At 42.2% G+C, this 19,084-nt stretch overlaps 2 protein-coding genes and 1 long non-coding RNA gene across 4 annotated transcripts in view; all 3 read left to right on the plus strand.

The window, feature by feature from the left end:
- Positions 1-2,996, plus strand: part of LOC117506809 — a 9,482-nt gene extending 6,486 nt beyond the window's left edge. The window contains exon 3 of the long non-coding RNA XR_004559553.1: positions 2,832-2,996. This is a non-coding gene — a long non-coding RNA (uncharacterized LOC117506809). The remainder of the gene's footprint in view (positions 1-2,831) is intronic.
- Positions 1-5,083, plus strand: part of zgc:172271 (uncharacterized protein LOC100000381 homolog) — a 31,994-nt gene extending 26,911 nt beyond the window's left edge. For both annotated transcript variants that reach the window (XM_034166434.1, XM_034166435.1), the window contains 2 exons: positions 4,543-4,729; positions 4,813-5,083. In XM_034166434.1, the coding sequence (XP_034022325.1) occupies positions 4,543-4,729; positions 4,813-4,856 (231 nt within the window). In that variant the 3' untranslated portion in view covers positions 4,857-5,083. The remainder of the gene's footprint in view (positions 1-4,542; positions 4,730-4,812) is intronic.
- Positions 5,084-10,382: 5,299 nt separating this feature from the next.
- sirt4 (sirtuin 4) lies at positions 10,383-14,346 on the plus strand. Its single transcript, XM_034166437.1, has 4 exons — positions 10,383-10,500; positions 12,763-13,247; positions 13,344-13,638; positions 13,789-14,346. The coding sequence occupies exons 2-4, from the start codon at positions 12,763-12,765 to the stop codon at positions 13,939-13,941; spliced, it is 933 nt and encodes a 310-aa protein (XP_034022328.1). The 5' UTR covers positions 10,383-10,500; the 3' UTR covers positions 13,942-14,346.
- The last annotated feature ends 4,738 nt before the right edge of the window (positions 14,347-19,084 follow it).

Raw genomic sequence — 19,084 nt, forward strand, 5'->3', positions numbered from 1 at the left:
ACAGCAGGAATGTCAACCAGAGCTGTTGCTCGTGTATTGAATTTTCATTTCTCTACCATAAGCCATCTCCAAAGGTGTTTCAGAGAATTTGGCAGTACATCCAACCAGCCTCACAACCACAGACCACGTGTAACCACACCAGCCCAGGACCTCCTCATCCAGCATGTTCACCTCCAAGATCGTCTGAGACCAGCCACTCGGACAGCTGCTGAAACAATCGGTTTGCATAACCAAAGAATTTCTGCACAAACTGTCAGAAACCGTCTCAGGGAAGCTCATCTGCATGCTCGTCGTCCTCATCGGGGTCTCGACCTGACTCCAGTTCGTCGTCGTAAACGACTTGAGTGGGCAAATGCTCACATTCGCTGGCGTTTGGCACGTTGGAGAGGTGTTCTTTTCACGGATGAATCCCGGTTCACACTGTTCAGGGCAGATGACAGACAGCGTGTGTGGTGTCGTGTGGGTGAGCAGTTTTCTGATGTCAGTGTTGTGGATCGAGTGCCCCATGGTGGCGGTGGGGTTATGGTATGGGCAGGCGTCTGTTATGGATGAAGAACACAGGTGCATTTTATTGATGGCATTTTGAATGCACAGAGATACCGTGACGAGATCCTGAGGCCCATTGTTGTGCCATACATCCAAGAATATCACCTCATGTTGCAGCAGGATAATGCATGGCCCCATGTTGCAAGGATCTGTACACAATTCTTGGAAGCTGAAAATGTCCCAGTTCTTGCATGGCCGGCATACTCACCAGACATGTCACCCATTGAGCATGCTTGGGATGCTCTGGACCGGCGTATGCGACAGCGTGTACCAGTTCCTGCCAATATCCAGCAACTTCGCACAGCCATTGAAGAGGAGTGGACCAACATTCCACAGGCCACAATTGACAACCTGATCAACTCTATGCGAAGGAGATGTGTTGCACTGCATGAGGCAAATGGTGGTCACACCAGATACTGACTGGTATCCCCCTCAATAAAACAAAACTGCACCTTTCAGAGTGGCCTTTTATTGTGGACAGTCTAAGGCACACCTGTGCACTAATCATGGTGTCTAATCAGCATCTTGATGTGGCACACCTGTGAGGAGGGATGGATTATCTCAGCAAAGGATAAGTGCTCACTATCACAGATTTAGACTGGTTTGTGAACAATATTTGAGGGAAATGGTGATATTGTGTATGTGGAAAAAGTTTTAGATCTTTGAGTTCATCTCATACAAAATGGGAGCAAAACCAAAAGTGTTGCGTTTATATTTTTGTTGAGTATATGTACGTACGTACGTATGTATGTATGTACGTATGTATGTATGTATGTGTACGAGGTCTATTAGAAAAGAAACTGACCTTTTAATTTTTTAAAAAAACTATATGGATTTGAATCACGTGCGATTACGTCAGACAAGCTTGAACCCTCGTGCGCATGCGTGAGTTTTTTCACGTCTGTCGGTTGCGTCATTCGCCTGTGGGCAGGCTTTGAGTGAGCACTGGTCCACCCCCCTCGTCGGAATTCCTTTGTCTGACTTCTTCCTGAGAGACTGGCGCTTTGCTTGATCAAATTTTTTTCTGAAACTGTGACACATCCAAGTGGACACCATTCAAGAAATTCAGACAGATTTCGGTGAAAATTTTAACGGCTGATGAGAGATTATGGAGTGTTACTGTCACTTTAAGGACTGCCCACGGAGCCGGACGGCGCCCCGAGCCACTGTCGTCAGCCTGTTTCAAGCTGAAAACTTTCAAATTTAAGCCTCTGTTTACCCAGGACGTCGTGAGAGAACAGAGAAGTTTCAGAAGAGCTTGGGATCAGCAGTTTATCCGGACATTCCACTGTTAAAGGAGATTTTGTAATGAAAGACGTGCGGACGGATTTGCGCGTCTGCACCCAGCCGCTCATGGCGCGGCGCCACAGCAAAACACCTCCATGTTGATAACCATTCGTAAGAATCAGGCGGTTTTCAATGGCTTTCAGTCGAGTGAGTATCCGAGAAATTGTTTAACAGCTGGGCATGTTCAAACTTGTCCTGTAATGCTTCCAACGGAGGTGTTTTGCTGTGGAAAACCTCCGTTGGAAGCCTTAAGGACAAGATGGAACATGCCCTGCTGTTAAACAATTTCTCAGATACTCACTCAACTGAAAGTCACCAAAAGCCGCCTGGATTTTACAAATGGTTATCAACATGGAGGTGTTTTTCCTGTGGCGGGCACACCGCGCCGGCTGCGAGCCGACGCACCAATCCGGCCGCACGTCTTTCATTAAAAAAATCTCCTTTAACAGTGGAATGTCCGGATAAACCGCTCATCCCGACCTCTTCTGAAAGTTCTCTGTTCTCTCACGACGTCCTGGGTCAACAGAGGCTTAAATTTGGAGGTTTTCAGCTTGAAACAGGATGACGACGTCACCTCGGAGCGCTGCGCGACGTCCCGCTCTGTGGGAAGTCCTTACAGCGATAGAAACAATCCAAAATCTCTCATCAGCCGTTAAAATTTTCACTGAAAACCAGCTGAATTTGTCGAATGCTGTCCACTCGGATGTGCCTCACAGTTTTGGAAAAAATTTTGATGAAGCACAGCGCCAGTCTCTCAGCAACTTCTCAGACAATGAAAATCCGACGAGGGGGCTGGACCACTCCTCCAACAAGGCGTGCTCACAGGCGAATGACGTCACCGACAGGCGTGGAAAAACTCACGCATGCGCACGAAGGTTCAAGCTTGGTTGACGTAAAAACATATGAATCAAATCCATATAGTTTTTTTAAAAAATAAAAAGGTAGGATACTTTTCTAATAGACCTCGTATATGTGTGTGTGTGAGTGTAATCCCTAAGTACATCCTTGTCATTATATTGGTGGTTTGTATGTCATGTGTTATTGATCATTTGTCCCATTTGCCATTGTGTTCCATTTACCGTGCAGATTTGGTTCCATGCGTTTTGTACCATTTTACACCCTGAACACCACGCACTCACACTAGTGGTGACGGCACTTAGCTAACAAACTAGCCGTTCCTGGAAAGCCCTTGTCCTGTATGTTTTCCACATCATCCTACTCAACTCACACCTGTTTTTTTTTTTTTTTGTAAGTGGTGTCTTCCAGCTTTTGATTGGCTGAGCACATCTGATAGAGTTAATTGCCTGGGAGTGGAACAGGGAGAGTTAGAAAACATGCAGGGCAGGTGCCCTCCAGGAACAAAGTTGGTGACCCCTGATCTAGATGATTCAGAGAAGGCATGGGAGAAGGTCATGTGGGCAGATGAGACAAAAATAGAGCTGAAGCATGGGGGTGGAAACATCATTTTTGGGGGTGCTTTTCTACAAAGGGAACAGTTCGACTGCACTGTATTGGAGGATGGCTTGGGGACAGGTGTCTTTTATACAGGTAACGAGTTCAAACAAGTGCCATTAATACAGGTAAAGAGTGCAGAATAGGAGGACTTCTTAAAGAAAAACTGACAGGTCTGTGAGAGCCAGAATTCTTGGTGGTTGGTAGGTGATCAAATACTTATTTCATGCAATAAAATGCAAATTAATTATTTAAAAATCATAAAATGTAACTGAACATCTCGGGGTCTTGTTCACGAGTGAGGGACGGATGGAGCGTGAGATCGATAGACGGATCGGTGCAGCATCTGCAGTGATGCGGTCGCTGTATCGGACCGTCGTGGTGAAGAGAGAGCTGAGTAGGGGGGCAAAGCTCTCAATTTACCGATCGATCTACGTTCCGATCCTCACCTATGGTCATGAGATTTGGCTCATGACCGAAAGAACGAGATCGCGAGTACAAGCAGCCGAGATGAGTTTCCTCCGCAGGGTGGCTGGGCGCTCCCTTAGAGATAGGGTGAGGAGCTCGGTCACTCGGGAGGAGCTCGGAGTCGAGCCGCTGCTCCTCCACGTCGAAAGGAGTCAGTTGAGGTGGCTCGGGCATCTTTTCCGGATGCCCCCTGGACGCCTCGCTGAAAAGGTGTTCCGGGCACATCCCATTGGGAGGAGGCCCCGGGGAAGACCCAGGAGACGCTGGAGGGACTACATCTCTCAGCTGGCTTGGGAACGCCTTGGGGTTCCCCCGGAGGAGCTGGAGGAGGTGTGTGTGGATTGGGAGGTCTGGGCGGCTTTGCTTGAGCTGCTGCCCCCGCGACCCGACTCCGGATAAAGCAGAAGAAAATGGATGGATGGATGGATGGATGGAAAATGTAATTTTGGGATAATTTTTTTTTTGATTCTGTCTCAAAGTTGAAGGGTACCTAGGATAAAAATTGCAGACCTCTCCATTCTTTATAGGTGGGAAAACTTGTAAAATCGACAGTGGATCAAATACTTATTTGCCTCATTGCGTATATATATATATCTATAGATATATATATCTATAGATATATATATAGATAGATAGATATATAGATATATATATCTATATATATATATCTATAGATAGATAGATACATTGTGTGTGTGTGTGTGTGTATAAAAATTAGATGTTAAAACTCCGCTTTTCTTTTTAAAGAAGTGTATTTATCATTTGCCACTACTATGTTTTTCTTCTTAGGAAACGTTAGCAGCCAGTGCAAATGCAGCGTTCAAGCTCTTTGAGTCACATCAATATGAAGAAAGTGATTTGCTCTTCAAAGATGCAACGCAGTGTTTCGTCCACACAAGTCACCTGGATCTGCGATCCATCCTCGGAGAGGAGTTTTATGCTCACACAGAAACTGTATTCAACTGCACGCATTCTGGTACTAATGTTAGAACAAAATTCACACACTGGCATGCTGTGGGTGTAATGACTTTGTGTTTGTATCTGTTTCCCCTACAACAGATATCTTGGAGTTTTGCAGTCAGGACGTGTGCAGTACAATTTAATGGCTGAAACCATCATCCACATGTTTAATCCAAACCTGAGGACCGTGCAGGTCATCTTGGTCAACACCAGAGATCAGACAGATCTTTGCTTCTGGTCTGCTTATGCATGCACAAGGCCTGGATTTCTCTGCAACATGAAATTGGTGTTCTTTGAAAAGCTAAAAGGTTTTTGTCAGTCATGACTTTTGCAGGATATCAAATCTCACACAAAGACTTTGAGATGCCACCTCGCATTAAGGTCATTTCTGTGCCACAAAAAGAGATGCATGCACTCATATAAAAGTGTGTAAACTAGTTCCGGTATATGAGAAAAAGTTTATTTATTTTATGTGTGTGTGTGTGTGTGTGTGTATATATATATATATATATATATATATATATATATATATATTAGATAAAGCGGTCATGTATAAACCAGTTTTTTCATACCCACATTTGAAAATAAGACTAAAATAAATAACAGGGGTGTACCCTCTGAGCACTTAATTTATATTTGCTGAAAACGAAAATTCAGTCTTCTGAGGCTTTAAAGCATCATTTTTTAAAATATTTTCTGTTGTTTTTTAATTGTTCTGTTTATTTAAATCAATCAATCAATCAATTTCTTTATATAGCGCCAAATCACAACAAACAGTTGCCCCAAGGCGCTTTATATTGTAAGGCAAGGCCATACAATAATTATGTAAAACCCCAACGGTCAAAACGACCCCCTGTGAGCAAGCACAGAAGAAAATTTGAATGAATATTTGTTGAGTCCACCTTCAGTGAAACTGAAAGTTGGTTGGCACTGGATATGTATGAGTACAGCACTCGTCCAGGGGTGGGCAACAAGGGCCAAGACACTGCAGGTTTTCCTTGCATCCAATCACCTCAGCAGGTGGGTTTGCTGATGAGCTTCCCACCTGAACATAAGCACTTGATCATAAATGAAATCACTTGCCGAGGTGACTTGTAGTAAGGAAAACATGCAGCGTCTCGGCCATTCATGGCACGATTGCCCACCCCTGCCCTAGTCGGAAAGACGAGTTAAACATACGGACGCGGGGTAAAGTAATTATTACCATAGTTCCTTACTGATTTTTGCCTCTGGTGATATTAATTTCATGTGAATAGATGTCAGTAATATCCTCTGGGAATGAGATTTTCCACTGTATGCCTGATGTATGGAGGCACCAGAAAGAGCTATTTGGAAGACCATCACTGCACCAGCAGCTGAGATTTTTCTGTTCGCTCATGACTTTTATTTATGCAGAATGTCTGTATCAATCTATTCACACATCACGACTGTGAAAACGCATCATCTTGTCTATGTTAGCGCCTTACCTCTGTGCATTTCCCTACTATGCATCTTTGGATCACCTGCTCTGCTTTTGCTTTACATTTGTTTTTGTACTTTGCCAGACAAACAAGAGTCATCAGGAGAGGACATATCTCCCCGGTCCCCACAAATCAGTAATGCAATGTGCTAGGGGATCACCCCTACACACTTAGACTAAATATGAATGAAATTGGTCAACTGGGTCTTGAGATATTGTGCTAACAAGGGTGGTAATGACATTATCTTGACTATCTTGCTGTGACCTTGAAATTGACCCCAAGGTCACCGTATTTGACTAGTGTCAGGGATCACCCAAGTGCACCCTTCGGCTACAGTAAATATGAATGAATTTGGTCAACTGGTTCTTGAGATATCACACTAACAAGCGAAAAATGACGGAAAGACGGACATGCTGATCGCTATATCACCCCATATATCATACCAGGGGGATAAAAAGTGAAGCCGACAGATGATAGAGGTAGGTAATCCCGGGTTCAAAGGCTAAAAGTCTTGCTATGTATTGTTTCTACTGGTGCACCTAAAAAAGGTGATTTCCCTGATTCGACCTGCTTCAAAAAAATATGTGGTCGGACTTTTACTCATTGAAGCCGGGATGACCCACCTCTCTGCAGATAACTAGACAGAAGTTAGAATGTGGCTGTAGAGACCAATCCATTCTGTTGAGTAATTTTCTGCCTTTGTTATTTGGAATGTGCAAAACAGGTAGCTTAGAAGATAAGGAGCTAGCTTGCCAATATGTTGACCTGGATTCAAATCCTGTTTGTGCTACCTGTCTGTCCTTGATGAGACATTTAATCTGCATAGTCTGTCTATCCAGCTGTAAAATGGCCTTGGCTGGGAAGTAACCTGCGATGGAGTGGTGTCCTGTCCAGTGGGAGTCATGGACTCCTATGCTGCTTCACGCCACATAAACTGGAGATAAGTTCAGGACCAATAAGACTTATTTCTGTTTGAGGTGTGATGGTGATGCATCAGACTGTTTAATAAGTATCCATTCTCATTTCTGTCATTTATACCATGCTTTCTCATCCCATGATGTGAACTTGCCATAAATACAGACATCCCAGCTTGTCTTTTTTGTGTAGAATTTGCATGTTCTCCCCGTGTTCACATGAGTTCCCTGCAGGTGCTCCAGCTTCCTCCTACTTCCAAAGACATGCAGGTTAGGTGAACTGGAAACTTGAAATTTACGGTAGGTTTGAATGTGCTACAATAGTCTGGTGTCCAGGGTGCACCCTGCTTCTTGTCCAGTGACTGCTGGGATAGGGTGTAGCTCCCCCATGACCCTTAATTGGTATAGAAAATTAATTATGTTTGCGTCTGTCACAATAAGTAATAAGTATATTGTACAATTTGTGGGCATGACCATGATCGTTTTTCTGACCAATATAGCCTGTTTTATTTGCATGCATTTGTTTACATAAGATTCTCACCGGCAAATTGACAGAATAAACAGCATGGTTGGTTTTTTCGACCATGGTGTGCCTCGTTTTTTTAAACCCCACAGCATGTAAGATAAATGAACAGAAATTAAATAGACACGTTGCTGTCATTTTTTGCTGTGCTGCTGTTGCTGTCACCTGTTCAGTACTCTGTGTCAGTTTCATGGCAGGTGACACACACACACACAGAGATAATGTGGTAATGCTCATAGATGTGTTCCCGATAACAACATATTAAAACCAAAAACTTTGGAAGAAGTCCAAATGAACTTCATTTCAAACCCCATAGCTGCAAGAATTATTTTTTTTGGGGGGGGGTCACTTAAGAAAAGAGAGCTTAGGGGCAGATGGGTGATGGTACTAGTATACTCAACAAAAATATAAACGCAACACTTTTGGTTTTGCTCCCATTTTGTATGAGATTAACTCAACGATCTAAAACTTTTTCCACATACACAATATCACCATTTCCCTCAAATACTGTGCACAAACCAGTCTAAATCTGTGATAGTGAGCACTTCTCCTTTGCTGAGATAATCTATCCCAACTCACAGGTGTGCCATACCAAGATGCTGATTAGACACCATGATTAGTGCACAGGTGTGCCTTAGACTGCCCACAATAAAAGGCCACTCTGAAAGGTGCAGTTTTGTTTTATTGGGGGGGATGCCAGTCAGTATCTGGTGTGACCACCATTTGCCTCATGCAGTGCAACACATCTCCTTCGCATCATCCGTGAAGAGAACACCTCTCCAACGTGCCAAACGCCAGCGAATGTGAGCATTTGCCCACTCAAATCGGTTACGACGAACTGGAGTCAGGTCGAGACCCCGATGAGGACGACGAGCATGCAGATGAGCTTCCCTGAGACAGTTTCTGACAGTTTGTGCAGAAATTCTTTGGTTATGCAAACCGATTGTTTCAGCAGCTGTCCGAGTGGCTGGTCTCAGACGATCTTGGAGGTGAACATGCTGGATGTAGAGGTCCTGGGCTGGTGTGGTTACACGTGGTCTGTGGTTGTGAGGCTGGTTGGATGTACTGCCAAATTCTCTGAAACGCCTTTGGAGACGGCTTATGGTAGAGAAATGAACATTCAATACACGAGCAACAGCTCTGGTTGACATTCCTGCTGTCAGCATGCCAATTGCACGTTCCTTCAAATCTTGCGACATCTGTGGCATTGTGCTGTGTGATAAAACTGCACCTTTCAGAGTGGCCTTTTATTGTGGGCAGTCTAAGGCACACCTGTGCACTAATGGTGTCTAATCAGCATCTTGATATGGCACATCTGTGAGGTGGGATGGGTTATCTCAGCAAAGGAGAAGTGCTCACTATCACAGATTTAGACTGGTTTGTGAACAATATTTGAGAGATGGTGATATTGTGTATGTGGAAAAAGTTTTAGATCTTTGAGTTCAACTCATACAAAATGGGAGCAAAACCAAAAGTGTTGCGTTTATATTTTTGTTGAGTATAGTAAGCATGAGCTCCCAACAAGAAGTTCCCTGGTTTAATTTTAAAGTGAATTGGCGCTATATAAATTAATAAATTTGAATTTGAAATTTAAAGCCACCTCTGCCCAGACATCTGGAATTGCATCAAGAATGGTAAATGGACTGCATTGATATCTCCCCTTTCCATCTAAAATCAGAAGCGCAAAGCGCTTTATAATGATGCCTCCCATTCACCCACTGTCAGGATGCTGCCATGCAAGGTGCTCACTACACACCAGGAGCAATGCGGACATTAAGGACCTTGTCCAAGGGCCCTTAGTGAATGGTTTGGACTGAGGATCCTCTGGTCTCAAGCCCTACACTAAACCACCTCCCACCAGTCATCCAGTGCAAAATCAACATGTGGGTACCATATGTGCTGTTGTGACTCCAGGCAAAATAGGCAATGCCATAAAGAAAAAGAAAGCAGAGTACATTGCATGAATGAGCCAGTATTGACACTTTAGCACTTTTAAGTGTAATTTTTGTTAGGCCATGGCTATTCGCACACTGGCTGTGTCCATAACTCTCATTTCACTATTTGCATGGTAAGACTCTGGTGGAAAAACTTGGAACTACTTGTATAAACAAACATACTGCATTCAAGATGTCTTAACTCCTTTAATATTTTTCGATTTTGATGATTTTTTTTTTTTATTTGGCCGTGTCCCTAACTCTCAGTATTCGCACGGCAAGACTGGTGGCAAAAGGCCGACCCTATTCGAACGGCGGCCGTGTCCATAACTCTCATTTAATGCAGTATGTTTGTTTATACAAGTAGTTCCAAGTTTTACCACCAGAGTCTTGCTGTGTGAATAGCCAAATGAGATTTATGGACACGGCGGCCGTGCAAAATAGCCACTTCCTTTTTGTTAACAGCATGTCTATTTTGTTTTTGTATGGGGTATTTTAATATTTTTCTAAATCCCACTGTCACCTGTCATTACTGTTTGAAAGGGTCTACTTGCATAAAACAGTCTAAAATTATGTTCACCCACCGCAATTATTTGGAACGCTATAGCGATGCCTATGTATTAAAGTGAAACTGAATGAGCTTTAAAAATTGAATAAATAACCTCTATGGCAATGCATTTTGTAACTCTTTTCCTCCACTCAAAGTACTATACTAACTGAAGGTAATAACCGTAGTTTGTATGAGATAACAGAAATGCATGTTGTATGTATGTTTCACAAACGCACAACACGATCGAAAAACCTTCTGACTACATTTCCCAGACTACAGTGCGAGTGTATTTGGTACACAGAGAAATAGGTTACTTCCTTCTCGTGTTATGTTTCTGTTTTGTATTATTCAACACTCTTCAGTTATTGTCGCAATAACGTCAAACTACTGATAAATCACAGAAAAGGTATGAAATAAACTTGCTAACGTTACTTGGCAGCTAGCTAAAACTAACGTTAGCGTGAGTCAGCTGTTATTTACAGCTTTAGTGTGTCTGCGGGTGTTCCTTGTTGATATAAAGTTATGTTACAAGTAACTCAAAGGTTAACACTACTGCATAATATTTTCAGCGGTAGCTGTTGGTTAAAGATGATAGCGTAACGTTTGTCTGGAAAGTGAAGCTACCTGACCTCCGTGAGATTACTTAGCAGCCTTACTACAAACAAGGCAAACAGGAGCAGATCAATTATGCTTAGGAAATGTCTAATACCAGAAAACAAAAAATATGTTGGTGTGTTTCAATAAATGTACTATTTGTGCAAAGCAAATCTTTCCAGAGTTCAGTTTAAGTAGAAAGGCACTGTAGAGTTTATTTCAGGCTCATAAAAAGATCCTTATTAACAAATAACAGAGGCCTCATGCAAAGACTTGATTTTGGTATTGATCCGATACCAAGTAAATACAGGCCCAGTATCGCTGATATCGATACCGATAGATACTTTTTCATATTTAAGCTTCATAGATCCAAAGGATCCAAAAGATCTAGGATAGAATTTCGCTAAACATTGTACGTGACAACAAAATACTTTATTATCACAACATTTTTGTTTAAAAAAATATCACTCAACACAACTTAAAACAAAATCGCCTGAGGTAGAGGAGAGGGCTGAGTGGGCGGGCCAGGCCTACCTGCATGGTTGTTGGCTGGCGCTGCTGAGCCACGTGACGGCACAACAACAAAAGACCAGAGGGGGGAGGGTGCGCTGCTCCGTGTTGTGTGACACAGCGCAGCGCTGCTCTTACACAGAGCAGACTTTGATGAATCTGCATGCGCAGCAGTCAGTGCGTGCGGGAGAAAAAAAAAGCTTTAGTATCGATCTTTTTACACGAGGATCGTTCAGTATCAATACCAGCGTTGTTATCGATATTAGGATCGATCCGCCCACCTCTACCAGTAAGGCCACTTCCATTCCACAAAAAAGTAAAAATTCATATCTTTATGATGTTAAAATATTAACAATGTTCATGAATAAAGGAGAAACAGTGTTAAGGAAGCGGGTAAAAAAGAAAATGTTTTGGGACAGATCCTCATCCCAAGCAACAGTCAGCTCTTCAGTGCCCAATAGACCAGCTCCTTATAAAGTATCATTGAAATCCAACAACCACCTTTTGAGCTGTATCTTGCCTTCAGATCAGTTAGCAAAGGTAATATAGTACAATTGCACAATGTTATGAACCACCAAGTATTGTACAACCCCTGGCAAAAATTATGATCTTAATCCAATTGAAAATCTTTGGTGGCAGTTGAAGAAAATGGTCCATGACAAGGCTCCAACCTGCAATGCTGATCTGGCAACAGCAATCAGAGAAAGTTGGAGCCAGATTGATGAAGAGTACTGTTTGTCACTCAAGTCCATGCCTCAGAGACTGCAAGCTGTTATAAAAGCCAGAGGTGGTGCAAAAAAATACTAGTGATGTGTTGGAGCGTTCTTTTGTTTTTCATGAATCCATAATTTTTTCCTCAGAATTGAGTGATTCCATATTTTTTTCCCTCTGCTTGGTCTAAAAAAGTAACCATTACTGACTGCCACAATTTTTTTTTCCTGATTTCTTTTAGTGTTTCTTAAAGCCAGAAAGTTGCCATTTGAAATGACTTTAGTTTTGTGTCATGTCTGTGATCTGCTTTTTTTCTACAAAATTAAACAACTGAATGAACATCCTCCGAGGCCGGTGATTCCATACTTTTTGCCAGGGGTTGTACATCATTTTTGTTCAGACTGCTTTTTCACTTGATATGGATTGTCTTACATGCAGTCAGATTCCATTTAGACCGCAGTATATAAAGCTCTTACTATTGTATTGCTTACATATACACGAGAACCCCAAAATATGGAAACATATTGTGATATCCTGACATTTTTTGTATTTAATTATCAATACTTACTTAATGCAATAAAGTTAAATGGCACCACAAGCCTGCACCCTCAAAAATATCAATGAAGAGGAATTGACACCTCTCTGCTACAAAGTGTCACAATTAAAGGATTGTTGGCTTCTTTTATACTACAAGAAGTACAAGTGTGGATGTTGCTCTGGTTATTAAATAAGAAATTCTGAATACATTGTAATGTGTAAGTAAATAAGGAAAGTGCAATATGAAATACCTAAAAGAAATTTTAATAACTGATTTTTATAAATAATCATTAACCGTGTTTCTATCATGATGTAGATGAGGCTACCTTGCTGGACCTTTATGTTACAAACAAGACCTGGAAAAAGGGCATTCTCTGTCCCTGTGGGCATGTTGAATTTTGTCCCTCCCTGCGAAACCACTGATGCTCGTTCACTGGACCTTCTCGAGACTTTTGTGTCCCATTCCAGACACCTGTTTGTCATCAGTGGTGCCGGACTGTCTACAGAGTCAGGAATCCCTGATTATCGGTCAGAGGCCGTTGGGTTGTATGCCCGTACCAAGACGCGCCCTATGCAGCTAGCAGAATTTTTGCGCAGTGCCAGATCTCGCCAGCGCTATTGGGCTAGGAACTTTGTTGGTTGGCCAAAGTTCTCCACCCATGAGGCAAACCCTGCACATAAGGCCCTGCAGCAGTGGGAGGAGAAAGGCAAACTTCACTGGTTAGTCACACAGAATGTGGATGCACTTCATTCAAAGGCAGGACAGAAAAGATTAACAGAGCTCCACGGCTGTACGCACAGGTAAGGGAGCATGTCATGTGATTTTTAATTTTTTTTTTTTAAATAAAAATGATAATTAACTTCCTGATGTGTTTGACATTGAAATAATATTCACAGGGTCCAGTGCCTTGGCTGTGGCACAGTTACAGCAAGGGAGGCTCTCCAGAGGAGGTTTATAGCCTTAAACCCGGAATGGACAGCACGGGCAGATGTTGTGGCACCAGACGGTGATGTCCACTTGGAGGAAGAACAGGTTCTACATTTCAGAGTTCCTTCCTGTGAGGCCTGTGGAGGCATACTGAAGCCAGAGGTTACATTTTTTGGAGACACTGTTAACAAAACAACAGTGCAGTTTGTGCACAAAAGGCTTGCTGAATCAGATGCTGTGCTTGTTGTGGGATCCTCATTACAGGTACGTCTTCATAGAATTATAACAAGGACCTCAACTGGGATTTGGTTACCATTGGCCTAAAATAGAACATTCATTTTCCTGAAGTCATGCATTTAATTAGTTGTCTTCCTAACTGATTTTTTTTTTTTAATCCAAATTTTTCCCCGAAAGGTATATTCAGGATACAGGTTCTTACTGGCAGCAAGTGAAAAGAAAATCCCTATTGCTATCCTTAACATTGGGCCAACAAGAGCTGATCATCTGGCCCATTTGAAAGTGAACGGACGTTGTGGTGAAGTGCTGCCAGTCATTCAACCCTTCTGACTGTCTCAAATGCTGAGGTATTCTACATTTCCAGTGGTTGTTCCAGGTGTCAAAACTATCTCAGTTTTAACCAGGTAATAACTACTTAAGGACAACCACTCTAGTCTTTCAGCATTTATTTGATAATGAAAAAAAAATCCTACTTGAACAGTCATGCATTTTACTCGTTTGTACAGTGATACATGTGAATTGTCTAGGGTGCTAGTCTCAAGCTATGGACTGCTGTAACTATAACACATACTGTTTATGGAACAACTGAATGTGAAAGGTTGCTGTCATCCTGTCAGCATAGATGGACAGGAATGTGCTACAACCCCTGGCAAAAATTATGGACTCACCGGCCTTGGAGGATGTTCATTCAGTTGTTTAATTTTGTAGAAAAAAAGCAGATCACAGACATGACACAAAACTAAAGTCATTTCATATGGCAACTTTCTGGCTTTAAGAAACACTATAAGAAATCAAGAAAAAAAATTGTGGCACTCAGTAACGGTTACTTTTTTAGCCCAAGCAGAGGGAAAAAAAATATGGACTCACTCAATTCTGAGGAATAAATTATGGAATCACCCTGTAAATTTTCATCCCCAAAACTAACACCTGCATCAAATCAGATCTGCTCGTTAGTCTGCAACTAAAAAGGAGTGATCACACCTTGGAGAGCTGTTGCACCAAGTGGACTGACATGAATCATGGCTCCAACACGAGAGATGTCAATTGAAACAAAGGAGAGGATTATCAAACTCTTAAAAGAGGGTAAATCATCACGCAAGGTTGCAAAAGATGTTGGTTGTTCACAGTCAGCTGTGTCTAAACTCTGGACCAAATACAAACAACATAGGAAGGTTGTTAAAGGCAAACATACTGGTAGACCAAGGAAGACATCAAAGCGTCAAGACAGAAAACTTAAAGCAATATATCTCAAAAATCGAAAATGCACAACAAAACAAATGAACGAATGGGAGGAAACTGGAGTCAACGTCTGTGACTGAACTGTAAGAAACCGCCTAAGGAAATGGGATTTACATACAGAAAAGCTAAACGAAAGCCATCATTAACACCTGAACAGAAAAAAACAAGGTTACAATGGGCTAAGGAAAAGCAATCGTGGACTGTGGATGACTGGATGAAAGTCATAGTCAATGATGAATCTGCATTGGGCAAGGTGATGATGCTGGAACTTTTGTTTGGTGCCGTTCCAATGAGATTTATAAAGATGACTGCCTGAAGAGAACATGTAAATTTCCACAGTCATTGATGATATGGGGCTGCATGTCAGGTAAAGGCACTTGGGAGATGGCTGTCATTACATCATCAATAAATGCACAAGTTTACATTGATATTTTGGACACTTTTCTTATCCCATCAATTGAAAAGATGTTTGGGGATGATGAAATCATTTTTCAAGATGATAATGCATCTTGCCATAGAGCAAAAACTGTGAAAACATTCCTTGCAAAAAGACACATAGGGTCAATGTCATGGCCTGCAAATAGTCTGGATCTTAATCCAATTGAAAATCTTTGGTGGAAGTTGAAGAAAATGGTCATTTCTCAGAGACTGCAAGCTGTTATAAAAGCCAGAGGTGGTGCAACAAAATACTAGTGATGTGTTGGAGCGTTTTTTTGTTTTTCATGATTCCATAATTTTTTCCTCAGAATTGAGTGATTCCATATTTTTTTCTATCTGCTTGGTCTAAAAAAGTAACTGTTACTGACTGCCACAATTTTCTTTCCTGATTTCTTATAGTGTTTCTTAAAGCCAGAAAGTTGCCATTTGAAATGACTTTAGTTTTGTGTCATGTCTGTGATCTGCTTTTTTTCTACAAAATTAAACAACTGAATGAACATCCTCCAAGGCCGGTGATTCCATAATTTTTGCCAGTGGTTGTAGATGTATTGATTTTTTTAGAGTTCAAGAGCACTTGCTGAACTGCATTAGTTTTGCATTTGCTGCTGTACATTTTAGTTTGGCAGGTTTTGTAGACTATCATCTTAGTGTGTTGAGATGTTGGTGGTTATATACTAACAACACAACATGGTGTACCATGATGACATGATAATTGCATGACTGTTCACTGACACTGTAGTAATTTATTTTAATAAAAACTATAAAGAGCAATGAAAAAACGTTTAGCCCCTCTTTATGGAATGAGTGAGGCAAAACTGTAAAAGGTTTGAGGGAATGCAAAAAAAAAAAATTGAAAAAAAAAAATGTACTCAAATCCATTGTGCTGGTTTTAAAGGGGTCATATGATGCACAATTGCAAATATGTTTGGTTTTAACCTTCCTCAGAGTCCCAAGTCTACAAATGTGAATTTAGACATTTTCCCCTGTACACAAATTTAAGCCTTAAATGGATAGTTTTACAGTTCATTCGGAAGATATTCATATTCTTCCACATTTTATGTTACAGCCTTATTCCAAAATGGATGAAATAAATTTTTTTTCCTCAACATTCTACACACAATACCCCATAATGAATTCCAAATTCATAAAAAAAAAACCAAAAAAAAAAAAAACTGAGAAATCACATGTACATATGTATTCACACCCTTTGCCATGAAGTTCAAAATTGAGCTCAGGTGCATCTCATTTCTGCTGATCATCCTTGAGATGTTTCTACAGCTCAGTTGGAGTCCACCAGTAAATTCAGCTGATTGAACACGATTGGACAGGCACACACCTGTCTACATATAAAGGTCCCACAGTTGACAGTGCATGTCAGAGCACAAACCAAGCATGAAGTCAAAGGAATTGTCTGTAGACCTGAGACAGGATTGTCTCAAGGCACAAATCTAGGGAAGGGTACAGAAACATTTCTGCTGCTTTGAAGGTCCCAATGAGCACAGTGGCCTCCATCATCCATAAATGGAAGAAGTGAGGATCCACTAAGACTCTTCCTGGAGCTGGTCGACCGTCTAAACTGAGCAAAGGGAGGAGAAGGTCCTTAGTCAGGGAGGTGACAAAGAATCTGATGGTCACTCTGTCAGCTCCAGCATTCCTCTGTGAAGAGAGGAGAACCTTCCAGAAGAACAACCATCTCTCTAGCAATGCACTCTCAGACCATGAGAAACAAAATTCTTTGCTCTGATGAGACAAAGACTGAACGCTTTGGCGTGAATGCCAGGTGTCATGTTTGGAGGAAATCAGGCACCAACCCTACAGTGAAGCATGGTGGTGGCAGCATCGTGCTGTGGGCATGTTTTTCAATGGCAGGAACTGGGATACTAGTCAGGATTGAGGGAAAGATGAATGCAGCAATGTACAGAGACATCCTGGATGAAAACCTGCTCCAGAGCGCACTTGACCTCAGACTGGGACAATGATCGTTAGGCACACAGCCAAGATATCAAAGGAGCAGCTTCAGGACAACTCTTTGATTGTCCTTGAGTGGCCCAGCCAGAGCCCAGAACCGAATCCAAAAAAGCCAAAAAAGTAGAAAAGGGGGTGTTCACAATAATAGTAGTGTGGCATTCGATCAGTGAGTTCGTCAGTTTTGTGTAACAAACAGGTGTGAATCAGGTGTCCCCTATATAAGGATGAAGCCAGCACCTGTTGAACATGCTTTTCTCTTTGAAAGCCTGAGGAAAATGGGATGTTCAAGACATTAAGATAAGAAAAGCCTTTATTCATCCCTCAATGGGGAAATTTCAGTGTCACATCGCAGCATAGAACAGTAGGAATAGAAGGGCATGCAACAAAACAAGCATCTCTCAAAAACAAGAACCAAAAAAAAAAAGCACTGAGTGCCGGGTAAAGCTGAGGCTACCATTGTTCAGTTCAATGCTGCACTGCCGGGATGATATACACCGTCGGGTGTGAGAGTGATCAGGTAAAATGACTTCAGAGTGAAATGTACGACAAGTTACTCTGATATTTACAGTATGGGCAGGTCAAATATAAGTAATATATATATGTAATATGTAGTGTAATATATGTAAAGTGACTTGAGTGCACCATAAGTTAAATTATTGCACTAATAAATACAGCAGGTAGTGACAAGATTATTGTCCTGGTTGCTATGGTTACTACAGTACTAGCATTGATCATTGTACAGTCTGACAGCAGCCGGGAGAAACGATCTACGGAATCTCTCCCTCACACAGCGAGGGTGGATGAGTCTGTCACTGAAACTGCTCTCCAGAGCAGACAGAACGTCCAGCAGGGGGTGACACTCGTGGTCCAGCATAGATTTAAGTTTAGCCAGGACCCTCCTGTCCCCCACCTCCTGCACAGAGTCCAGAGGACAGCCCAGGACAGAGCAGGATTTCCTGATGATCTTATCCAGTCTTTTCCTCTCCCTCTCTGTGATGCTGCTGCTCCAGCACATCCACACCATACAGGATGGCAGATGCCACCACAGAGTTGTTCAGAAGAACAGCGTTGTTTGATTAAAAAGTTGATTGGAGAGGGGAAAACGTATACGCAGGTGCAAAAAATTATAGGCTGTTCATCTACAATGATCTCCAATGCTTTAAAATGGACAAAAAAAAAAAAAAAAACAGACACGTGGAAGAAAACAGAAAACAACCATCAAAATGGATAGAAGAATAACCAGAATGGCAAAGGCTCACCCATTGATCAGCTCCAGGTGTTGTGAAAGTGTCGTGACACGGACCCACAACAGGGGGCGTTAATGAACGGACAATGGATAAGCCAAAAGTAACAATTTAATGTTGTGAATCGCACAACGACGTACAGACAATAACAATATGGTGGACTCTGAATTATACACCACGTGACGTGTGGGCAGGCTCGACGATAGAAGACGCCTGGCGAGAGAAGAGCCGGATCCCACACAGCTTCCACCACCAACGGAGCTGAAGAACACCGGAGTCGCCAAGCCCTGCGCCCCAGGTGGCCGCTGTCTTCAGCAGTCAGACCCGGTACTGCTGGCAGAGAACAGAGACAGTCCTGATGAGTGTGAGTTCGCACACTCAGTAATCCCACAGTCTGTATACAGTTAGGAGGGAGAACCTCCACCTCCAGAAACAATTTCACCCGTGCAGCTCCTGTTAGTCTCTTCCCTGTATGGAGTGAGAGGCGAAGACCATCGCACTCCCACTATCCGCCAATCCAGCTTCAGACTGAGTCCACAGGAAAACGGCTGCACACAGAACAATGTTTAGATACAACAAAATCA

The sequence above is a fragment of the Thalassophryne amazonica genome, chromosome 3, assembly GCF_902500255.1.
Source record: "Thalassophryne amazonica chromosome 3, fThaAma1.1, whole genome shotgun sequence".
NCBI lineage: Eukaryota > Metazoa > Chordata > Actinopteri > Batrachoidiformes > Batrachoididae > Thalassophryne > Thalassophryne amazonica.